This window comes from Alosa alosa, chromosome 3, assembly GCF_017589495.1.
Source record: "Alosa alosa isolate M-15738 ecotype Scorff River chromosome 3, AALO_Geno_1.1, whole genome shotgun sequence".
In the NCBI taxonomy this organism is placed as follows: Eukaryota; Metazoa; Chordata; class Actinopteri; order Clupeiformes; family Clupeidae; genus Alosa; species Alosa alosa.
The window spans coordinates 22,173,260-22,185,154 of NC_063191.1; the positions used below are offsets into that span (position 1 = coordinate 22,173,260).

Here is an 11,895-nt window from a genome sequence, read left to right on the forward strand (position 1 = left end):
ATTTTCGCCATGTCCATAATCTTAGGGTTGTTTTCAGAAAAAAAAAGAACACAAAATGTTAGGAACTATATACAAAGAAGTATGATGCAGCCTAAACATAAATGATTAAAGGAGTGTACACTTGCACATTCCTTTAGAGTTACCACCGTGCGACCTTTAGAGTTACCACCGTTATTCATCAGATAGCCTAAAAACAATGTGGGTGGGGAAAATCTCACTGCAAAACATAAAATGCATAAAAGTGAGTGTTCTCACTACACAATGGTCAAGCACTCTGTAAACCAAATGGTATGGAAAGGCCTCAGTGTTTCAGGAGGAGGCAACATCCACATGACACTTCACCTGTATTTCACATATTTCATCACATTCTTCCCATGTGGGAGTTGCTAGAATATTCTCTTTGCATAATATGATGGAATAGTTTTTAGTATATAAATAGTTTGAAGTAGGCCTATATCAAAAAGAGAAACTTTAATCTAGATTCATTAGGCTAGTGAAATATAAAGTGAAATATTTGAAGCCTTTTTTTATTTTATTATTCTAATCTTGATGATTATGGTTTACAGCTCATATAAATCAGTAGCCTATCTCAAAATATTATAATAAAGAATTTATAACAAAGAAATGTCGACCTGAAAAGCTCTAATCAGCTAATTAAGTCAAAACACCAGCAATGTTTTCTGAGCTTTTAATCTCTAGGTCTGGGCAATGCAATGGACTTTTCCACAATATTCTATTTTTTAGAGATGCAGCTGTTTTGTTGGTTGATAAATTAACAGTTTTATTATTTTGACTGTTTTTCACTTTCCTAGACCTAGAATCTCTGGTGTGAGCTAGTGCTGTCACTCATTTCGGCATTCAAACACAACACACAAAAAAATTGTGACAGCTGGTTGTCCTGAGCGTTAAACATTAACCAATTTGGCACCTTTTAAGAATTATCTGCTTCAAACAAATCATCCTTCAAAGTTTTTTGACATGGTCCTCTATGCTCCCTTGCCTTATGAGTAGGCCTATCCTTTCTTTCAGCCACAAGTTGCTCACAGAAAAAAATTCCCCTTTTCTCCAAATCCTTAACTTTTTTCTGGAACAACAAAGTGTTGCTGCTTGACACGATGACAATTACCATTAATTATGGAACATGTCCCTCTTTTCTATGTAAATAGCCTAACCAGAAACGCCTCTGCGTGTTGTCTTCAACCCACCAACCACCTGAGGTCAGGAGAGCTCTGCTGCAGCTGCGTGAACCACTTCTTTCAAGCAGCAAACTTCCCACAATGCACCGCTGAAAACTACTGGAGAAGGAATGCAGTAAGCTAGTGAGCTAGCAAAGGTACGATCTGGCTGTCACAGCGACGAAAACTTTTGCAGACAGACCATGATGACCCTACCGGTCCAGTAATAGCAGGTGTTGGTACGTAACGATGCATATTCCGCAGTATATGTTTTTGCTAACCACACTGGCCCTATTTGGCCTGTGGTTTCGAAATCATCATTGCACTTTACATCATTAATCTCGGTACATTTTGACTGATCAGGCCTTCTCATGATCACAGACAGGTAACGTTAGCTAGTGGGCTAACAGTTATCAAGCCAGACTGTAAGTTGTTCAATTTTGTAGTCGTAGACGAATACTAATTCATGCCGTTCCGAAACTTGCTTGCTAAAATATACATTCGACACTTTGCTGTGGTTGGTTGTTAAGCGCCCAGTAAATCTGGCAAAACCCTAAGCTGGCTACTGTAAGACACATTCGTAATTGCAATCGATAATGCTAGTTTAGCATGTATGTTTCGCAGGTAACAACGAAAGCTAACGTTAATGTTAATCGTTTATTGTTAGCTCTAGATAGAGGCTTAGATGTGTTTACTTAGCCAAGTAATGTTAACTTGAGTTAGCTACATAGCAAACTAGCTTACGTTAGACTGCACGATCTTGAACTGTATTAAAATGTGAAGGCCGTGTTTGGAAGTTGCCCTTTCAAGCCATCGCTCATCGAAGCTTTTTTGGGGTGGTTGACATTGCTGTCCTGTGCAGGGTTCATACTACCACTGCCATTTCCGTGCATTCAAAGCTTTAATTCAGATGTTTAGTGTGTGTCGTGCAGATTAGTTAACTAATGTTATACGCGGCTGTCAAATGAAGCTGTTGATACAGTAGTGGCGATTAGCTAGCTCAGTTACATCACGAATTCTCAACGAGTTTTATCTCGCACTTATAAAACATCAGACTGAGGTCAGCGTAGAGCAAGTTGTTTTACATTTTGAATTTGCTTCCACAAATGCACGAGTGCATGTGCACGAGTAAAGCATCCGGCGTGAGGCCCTGCATGTGTGTCATCTTCCGTATTGATCTGTGGATGTGGTTGATAAAGGCCTAGGGCTTGCATAATAATGTTTTGTTACTTCTTCCATGTTCTTGTAATCAATTGGTTTCTATTATCCAAGACATGGAGAATGGTTTTTCCTCATGTTTTACATACTATTCAGTGTCTGTTCTCAGAATTAACAATTATACTAATTTAAGCACTTCTGGTCCAGCATTGATTTGGAATTTCAATATAAGCATCTTTTTATCTTAGCCACAATCCTCCTCCTGCCATTGAAGATGAACCTTGATGAGAAACTGGATGGGATGCTGTTGAAGTGCAGTGGGCCAACAGGTTTGCATCACCACTCCTCCAGAGCCCTGGGAAGCACAAGGATGGATGGCAGAGCTGGTTTAGATGAGATGCCCATGGGTGAACGAGCACTGGCTAACCACCCCCTGCTGGCTGAGGATGATGACGAGGATGATGACCTAACAGGGGCGACGTTGAGTCGCACCACCTCATCTCACACGATGAGCTGATGGTCCATGAGGAGACGGTGAAGAACGATGGAGAAGAAGACCCGGAGTTCTCCCAGCGGCATCCTCCGAAACTGCCATACACCCTACACATGCCTGTGAGTATACACTGAAACTGTGCACAGGTGTCCTTCTATTTATTCAGATCTCAAATGTGGTACAAGCCAAGCAAACATCAGGGATTCAGTCCCTAGAGAGAATGTAATGATTTCATTAATGCTGCCTCATTACATTGAGTGGCAATAAAAGACAAGTGTCCTGCAGTAATGAGAATACTACAAAGATATTAATGATGGTGCACTCATGCAACTGGGAAGTGGAAAAGTTCCTACTTCAAAACATCCCGTACGAGTTGACAACATTCACTTAACAACTATAAATTGGTCATGTAGATAATGGTATGGCTGCAACAACTAATCGAGTAGCCTAATTGATTAGTTGTCAACAATTCCTAATATTGTAAAATTAACTTAATCCTCAATGACAGTAACCAAACATGTGCGACGTGTGGACGTCTTTCCTTGGGCTTTAGGAAACACTTATCGACATTTATTTTATTGTATTTCTTGGCAAAAATCATAATCAAGATTATTTTGGTCAGTTTTGAGATCACTTATATTCAACACGATTACTCTGTGAATTTTGAAACATTTTCCACATTTAACAGTGAATTAAATGGAATTTTCAATACAATTCAACTGTAAAACACATAAAACACATGCAATACATGTAGTTAGCCCTGCAAAGAAAAGGGGATACACTGGATTTTTTAACTTTAATAAATTTCATAAATTGAGAGCATTGTAGCAAAATGGAATGCAACAACATAATCGTTATATTTCATAATCCTTGGAAGTCGTAATTGACGATTAATAGATTTATTCTATTAATGGCACAGCCCTAATTTCCAGACATTTTATCGATCAAACAACTTATTGATTAATCAAGAAAATAATCAACAAATTATTTGACTATGAAAATGATTTAGTTTCTGTCCTATTCATAGGCAATCTAGCCAGAAGGCTAAACATCACGTTGTTATCCACGATATTCCTTAGTCAACAATGGGCGTCGCCATGACCCCTCAGTATTCAGAAATCCAGTTTTCTATTTCCAGCCGAAGCGATTTTAATGTAGCAATAGACAGTGCTTGACGTATCCTAAGCCAGGTGAAAGCAAACTTTTATGTTTTTCTGTCAGTCATATATTATATAGAACAGTGGTTCCCAAACTTTTCACAATGAGTACCACCTCAGAAAACAGTTGGCTCTCCAAGTACCACCATTATGACCGGCATATACAGTAGGCCAATTTATCTACATATTTTACATTGTACATACGGTTTTATTTTTACATTGTACATACTGTTTGAAGAAAGACAAAAATAGTTTAATTTAACTTCAGCAACATTTCAAAAGAAATATAAGTTGTTTTCTAGTTAGCCTGCTGACACTGCACTAAGTTATAATGTAAACAGAATGGACGCAAGATAAAAAACGTCGAGTGACATCAAAACATTCATCTAGGAGTTTTCAAAGATCTCGCACGTTGTGTGCATAAGTGTGATATTCTGAGTTCAATGGTTGCTCAGGACTGACGTTGCCTCTTGAGGTCTGAATTTTTCCACTTCCCAGTTGTTAATGAATGCACTAGGAAAATGCGACACAGCTACGGTAGTGTTCTGCAGCAATGAAGAACTCATGTTCTCCATGTTCTCAACGAACTCGGTCTCTGTTGTTAAGGTTTATAGTCTTGCGTGCATTAATGGGATAACCGACTCTCTTCCTGAACAGTTGAGTATCAAGCAGGAGATGAAGCTCTCTGACTCACTGCTGCTCACCAAGAAAGAGAAGAAACAGGGAAGGGACCTTTCGGAATGCCATAAGAAGAAGAAAAGGAAGCAGCGCTCTCCTGCGAAGGTATACCACATTATATTTTTCATATATCATGCACAGTACATTATCGTTGTTGCTTCTTTTTTTGTACTGTGCACGTCACAGAGCTCAAGTATTATTGTAATGTCATACTGCATTTGATTTGCCCTGGTTACTGTTATTATATTTTATTTGTTAGATTCTCACCATTAATGAAGATGGATCTCTAGGGCTCCAGAGCCCAAAGTCCCATGTGTGTGAGCACTGTAATGCAGCCTTCAGGACCAACTATCATCTACAGAGACACGTCTTCATTCACAGGTCAGACCAGTCATGACCAGTCATGGATGAAGATACGTACTGTTGCGTTGCTTGTAGCTGGAGCCAAAGATAGAGGGTGCTGTGATGGCCTGCTTTAGGAAGTTCTTGTGTGTGGTTAAATCTGTGGAGAGTTTCATTTTGTGATGACTTTGCTCTTTTAACAGGAGAGAAGCCGTTTCAGTGCACTCAATGTGACATGCGCTTCATTCAGAAGTACCTGCTTCAAAGGCACGAGAAGATTCATACAGGTATGGCTGGAATATGGAGGAAATAGAAAATCCTATCAGCATGTTTCATGTTCTGTCGTGTCATATGCTGATGTTACTAAATGTTTTTGTATGCTGAAGGGGAGAAGCCTTTTCGCTGTGATGAGTGCGGGATGAGATTTATCCAGAAGTATCACATGGAAAGACACAAGCGAACACATAGCGGAGAAAAGCCCTATCAATGTGACTACTGCCATCAGGTATACTTGTTTTTGTCCTGCATTAGGCTCAAGTGCATGTAAATGTAAAAGACAACTGCCATCAAGGCGTCCCAACATATGAAAATACTGGATAAGATTCAGTATTTAGCTGTTTGCCGATTTAGACTACCGGTAGCAGTTTGCCAATAAACCATTGAACTGTTTTTACTATGTGTTTTTGGTATAGTTGTCATTCATAGTATTGATATAGAATGGTGCTTAAACTTCTGAACAGATCTCCCTCTTACATTTCCATTAACTCAGAAATAGTGCATGCCAGTCATTTAGGAAAAAAGTATTTGCTGGCATGCAATCAGGTAATGTTTTAGGCTATCCTCCTGAATAGGATATTTCAGGCTACCTGGAATAATTTAGAACAAAAAACAAATGATCCTGTCCACCTGGGGAGTGTTAAGTAGCACAAATTATAAATAACCAGATTAATGCAACAGCAGCTTTAACCTCTAAGAATTTGCATTCATCATAGCAGTAAGCTCGGTCTTGCTTGTTGTGTTTTAACACTGTGCTGTCACATTCTTTGTTGAACTCAGTACTTCTCCCGAACGGACCGAGTACTGAAGCACAGACGCATGTGCCACGAGAACAAGGACCGGAAAGCACACAAAGCCTCCGCTAAAGAGGGACTGCTGCGGACCTCCGAGACGGTGAGCTTTTCCTTCCCAGCGAAAGAGTGTTCGCTGCCAAAGAAAAAACGTCAGAAGTCCTGTGAGAAGACCCATGGCTCTGCCACAGCTCTCACAGACAAAGATGGAAGTGGCAGCACCGAGGAGAAAGCAGAGAAGAGGTTGACCAAAAGCGAGAGCCTGCCACTATATGCCGTCACTTCTAAAGTCAAAGACGAGTATGTAGTAGCCGAGTATTCTGTGGAGCTCCCCGACTCCTCTCCAGGCAACCGACAACTTGGGGAGGTGTCTCCCGATGAGATCAACCCTCCGAAACTGGTCCTGAAGAAGGTACCTAGTAAGAGAAATCTGAAGCAGTCTCTGGAGCAACCACAGAGCTTGTCACCGTTGTCTACCTTTGAGGAAGGCAAAGTCAGCAGGTACACATTTGAGATTGTAGACAAGCAGAGTCTTTTGGACGTGGAGAACTTGGAATCAGTCGATACCCTTCAGGGAGCACAGCCCAAACCAGCAACGAGTAGCACAAACTACGACGATGCCATGCAGTTCCTGAAGAAGAAGCGTTACCTAGCGGCAACCAACAACAGCCGTGACTACGCACTCAATGTGGGAAGCATTGCATCACAGCCCTCGGTCACTCAGGCAGCGGTGGCCAGTGTCATCGACGAGACTGTTCCTGCCACCATCTTGGAGCCCCAGCCCATGAATGTGGAGATCAAGTCCAACCATGAGAAGAACGTGCTCCCTGATGAGGTACTGCAAACCCTACTCGACCACTACTCCACCAAAGCCAATGGGCAGCCTGACCTCTCCTTCAGCGTGGCGGACACGGAGGTCACCTCCAGCATATCCATCAACTCATCCGACGTGTCTGAGAGCAGCCCGCCAGAGCCTCTGGGGACCAGCACTCAGGCACCACCCGCCGAGAAGTCCAGTCTCCTTCAGGAGTACTCAAAGTTCTTACAGCAGGCATTGGAGAGGACCAGTCAGAACGACAGCTATCTCAACAACCAGAGTCTTACGTTTGTGACGGACAGCCCCAGCTTGGCCGGGCAGCCGTTGTTCTCAACTGACAAACAGCTGACCTCACCTGGCCGCTTCCGCCTCAACTCTCCTCTAAGGTCCACCCTGGAGAAGCCTCACTTCGCTCTCCTGGGAGACTCCCAGCACTCGTTCTCGTTCTCCGGGGACGAAACTAACCAGTCTGCCGTGTCCCCCACCGAAGACTTCCTTGAGCAGGTCACCTCTTCAAAAAAGACAGACGTTCAGGGGATTGGTCAGACATTTCAGATTGCCACGTTTGAGCCGAACTTTCGCTCCCAGTTCCAGAGCACTCGCTCTGGAATCTCCTCCCAGTTTAGCATTGCCAATGGTCAGGTCAGCCTCCGGAGTCATGGAGGAGCAGACTTCTCAGAGTTCCCACTGGTCAGTGTAACGGAGACCAGAACACAGATGACCTCCTCCCCTGATCATTCAAGCAGCCAAACATTTGGGTGATTGGAAAACATTTGTATGTGTGTGTATACATATGCACATACAGATATTTTGTAATTATTTGCAAGGCACTTTATAACATTCGTTTATTGTATTTTGCCAATGTATGCTTCATTTTAGATGTTATTCTTTATCATTGTCTCATCATGTAACCGAACATGATAAAAAAGTCCTATACTGGCAGAGATGGAAGACAGCACTTACAAATTTTGAAATGAATCAGTTTTCTAGCACTTTTGAAGTATAATATTAATATTTTATTATATAACATAGTAAAAAAATTAAGGGGAAGCCAAATAACTAAAGCTTTGTTAATCCAAACAAGGAGTGCCTCCACCTGCCCCTTTCATCAGTGATGGTTTACCTAGGAAGCATAGGTATCAAATTTCGGTCTCACAGGTGACAAGTAATGAAAGTGTGTAGTAGGGTAAGCAAGCACTGACATACCTACTATTGGGAAACATGCCTGGAAAGATAAGACCGTGGGGAAATGCCACAAGGGCAGACATGGCATTGCCTCCCACGGTGGTCTCTGGTTTTGACAGAAATGTGTGATGAATCACATTTAGACCTTAACACGTTCAATACTAATGAGACCATGTACTCCTTACAGAGAGGTCCCTGATAATTACACACAATTACAATTTCAGTTGAGCTGCTCAGTCGCTCAGAGCTGAATGAGCCTCAGATTCGGACAGATTTTAGTTTTGTAACAGGAATGAGCTATTTTATGAATGTTGGCTGTCTTTTCTCAGCTTGTGTTTGAGGACTTCTTCCTTTGTCATTTCTTTTCAGTATGCCATCTAATTGTTATGTATACAATGTTAATAATGACTAACAATGATCAGCAAAGTATACATGGTACATTGTTTGGAGTCCACAGACCGTTGGAACAAATGCAGTCAATTTGAACAGACAAAAACAACTGTAGGCCTACTGACATTCTGTTACATTCTGCAACATTTTACACTAGAATGGCAGTTTGTAGAAATTAAATCAAATTTCATCAATGGGAAAGTCAAACTAAAATACAGGTGCCCTGTGAGTTGGGCCGCCCAGCCCATGCCCACCAAGTTTCAAACAAATCAGACCTGTAGTTTAGCGTAATCATTCTAACAAACCAACCAACCAACAAACAACACTGGTGAAAACCTTGTTGGCGGAGGTTTGGGCTTAGAGTATATAAGTTAAGCTGATTGACAATTTAAACTTAATTTTCCTTCTTGTATTGCTGTTTATCAAGTCATCCATTTTACAATTCAATTCAATTGACCAATAGCCCAAATGTATAGTTTTTTAACATAAATCAAGATATCCCAAACTATTTTTGCACACTGAACTTAAACTTGTCAGGCTGAGAGATTGTTGCATGCAAAAGTGTCTTACCTCTGCAAACATGGGCACATTTGTAAATACAGACCAACTTTATCTTTTCAAAAAACAGTGATGGCTACAATTGGGGGAAAACAACAGGTACTTTACCTCAAGGAATCTGGGGAATGTTGGCAGTTGAATGCAGTTTGTGGATAAAATCCAAATGTTATGAACTTTGCACACTTTCCTCAATAGGGAATGTCCATTGAAGGTTTTGTCATTTAACAACCTTAATGTCTACATTTACCTCCCTGACGTTTTATAAACTTGGAGCTTGAGATGGGATATGTAATTGAGTTATCAGGTTTTGGTTTGCCTGGGACTCAAGTCATTGTGACTTTAAAAATAGCATTTATCATTCATTTTGATAATCTAATATCATCATGTATCATTGATTAGTCAAGAGAGAGATGCCTTTGAAGTAATCACTAGTCTATACCAGTTTGTGTACTGTCCTGTTTTCTGAATTTCTTCTCCCTTTGAATGGTTAAAACTAGTCTACTTTTTGCACTCTGAATTTGTGGTTGTAAAGCTAAAGCTTTTTTTTCAAGTGTCAATGTCATTGGGGCTTGCACAGCTTACTAGTTACATTTTTTTAATTTGTTTGATTTTAAAGCACTTTTTCTTATAATGCCATGTCTTGCGCTCATTTCATCTGATGCACTTTCTTGAGGTCATAATTTCTCTCCCAGTTCCTGAATATGGGCTGAGGTCATTGTAAATCACCTTGTCACAGCAGTGCATATAGTGGCCTTCTAGTAGGTAAAGAACTTGCTCAGATAGTTTAAAGTGACGAGTAGAAAACAACAAAAAATCATGTTGAATTTTTTTTTTATAATGTATATTCTACATTAATATTACACTAAACATGTTCCACACAGTAATGTTAGAACAGGCTTATAATTGTTGTTTGATTTTGACCAGTGCATGAACTTTTCCCTTTCTGGTACTGTTGTGCTCTTATGATAACTTGTTCTTTGAGAATAATATTATGTATCGTGCACATAGCTACTCCAATCCTTGTATTTGCTTCATGTGAGCTGATCATTTGAAAATTGATTACATAGCAGATTTCCTTTTCTTTTAAAAGTTTGACAGTTCCATGCAAAGATTAATTACACATCACCTCCAAAACACTGACATGTTGCTTATGCATGTGTAAACTGTAAAATGTGAGCAGATAGTCTGAGCATTTATTAACATAAGGTTACATCACACTGTTAAAATAATCTGGTATAATAGTATGGTGTGCCTTACAGATTACACTGCAGTGCATCACAGTTATGGACGTGGCAGAATGGGTCATTTGCATGAAATTGCCAGTGTGCTCTCTGGTTTGTCTAATGCTGTGAGGTTCAATTTTCTGGTTTAAGCCAAACATACTGGTGAAATTCCTTGATTTTTCAATAGCCAATCTCTGTTGACGATCAGGGAAAAACACCCCCACTTTGAACTGCAGTTACTTTTCACACTTTGTGTTAGCATTCCTTAGTTTGATGGTGTTGATTGAAAGCTTGCCTCTGCTATAAAATACATTGTACATTTTAACTGTATAGCCTTGTTTAGAGAACAGTATTTTTGGGAAAGTGCAGAATCATTTTGGATCTTCAGTGTATTTTTTTATTGTGTAACCTCTTAGATTGTGTTCTCTAAATATGGTTTATGGGATCAGGGGATATTTAGTCATCGTTCTGCTATAGATCACATTGCAACTTTGTTATATTTGTGGCTTACTGTTCCAGAGCTGAGGGTAAATCATCCAGGGATCTTTCAGGAGGGAGTTGTCTGCTCTACTTGATGATAATTGGAAATGCATTACTTAATAAGCTGGATAATTCTTATATAACATGGTGGGATGTGCTGATATATCTACTGATACATCCCAGTTATGAAGCTATTTGTTCTGGCCTAACATTTTTTGCTCCTCTTTATGTCAACATGTGGCACAACTCTCTCAAACATCTCTCAGCAATAATGGATCATTTTGAATTCTTTTCACATGGAATTAGTACAAAGTATAACTTTGGGATAGACCACCTGTTTTATGTTAATGATTGAATGTTGGAGTGTCTAGGGGTAAAATGGCTTTGATTTTAATTATGGCAAAATTTGCTCTTAGCTACAGAGTCCTGTCATTGGTTGATCGAGGATTTTGGTTGCCATTGATAGTCTTAATATCACATCAGTTAATATGTTTTAATCATAATTAAATTATTAGACATTGTTTTTCATTAAACAATGTCATACCACAATTTCTGCTCCACGAAACTTGGTTTTGCCAAGTTCTGACCATAAGTGCCCTTCAGATGAGTGAGGAAGAAAAAAAATTACTTCTGGTCATTAGAGAGTGAACAAGAATCTAATTTGACGTTTTTTTTTTTCTCTTTTCAGCCTACCTGTGTGACACATTTTACTGCTGCTTGTAAAAGTCATTGTGCATTTCAAATTCTCCTGTGATTGAACATTCACATACTTTGAACAGAATAACCATCAAGAAAACAATAAATTAGTGTAATTTATATGTTGAGAGATTTTTACATGTGGTTTTGAAAAGTTTCATTTAAATTGGAAGGTTTCTTAATCCTTTTCATGCTTACATTCTGATATATTCCATTTCTGGGGAGTCGCATGTCCCCTGATTTGTCAGTTTTTGTACACTGGTTATATTTTTATATGTATTGTATGCATTATGTTGTAGCTGAATTGTTTTCATTTAGAATACCATACATTTATGCAATATTATGTATACTGTATGACAAGTGAAATTTGATTTCAACTGAATATTGTTGTGTTTTGATTGTCTTTCTTGTGTGTTACGTTGTCTTTCCAAATATAAACAAAATGATTGTGGATTAATTCTCTTTTTTTGTATACC

General features: G+C 39.6%; 1 protein-coding gene across 1 annotated transcript; it reads left to right on the forward strand.

Moving 5' to 3' along the window:
* The first annotated feature begins 1,217 nt into the window (after positions 1-1,217).
* On the forward strand, positions 1,218-11,870 carry znf148 (zinc finger protein 148). Its single transcript, XM_048238278.1, is given in 8 exon segments — positions 1,218-1,414; positions 2,582-2,803; positions 2,806-2,945; positions 4,641-4,766; positions 4,921-5,040; positions 5,203-5,290; positions 5,390-5,508; positions 6,060-11,870. Coding segments are annotated over 7 exon segments (2,379 nt in total). The 5' UTR covers positions 1,218-1,414; positions 2,582-2,607; the 3' UTR covers positions 7,650-11,870.
* Positions 11,871-11,895: the final 25 nt, after the last annotated feature.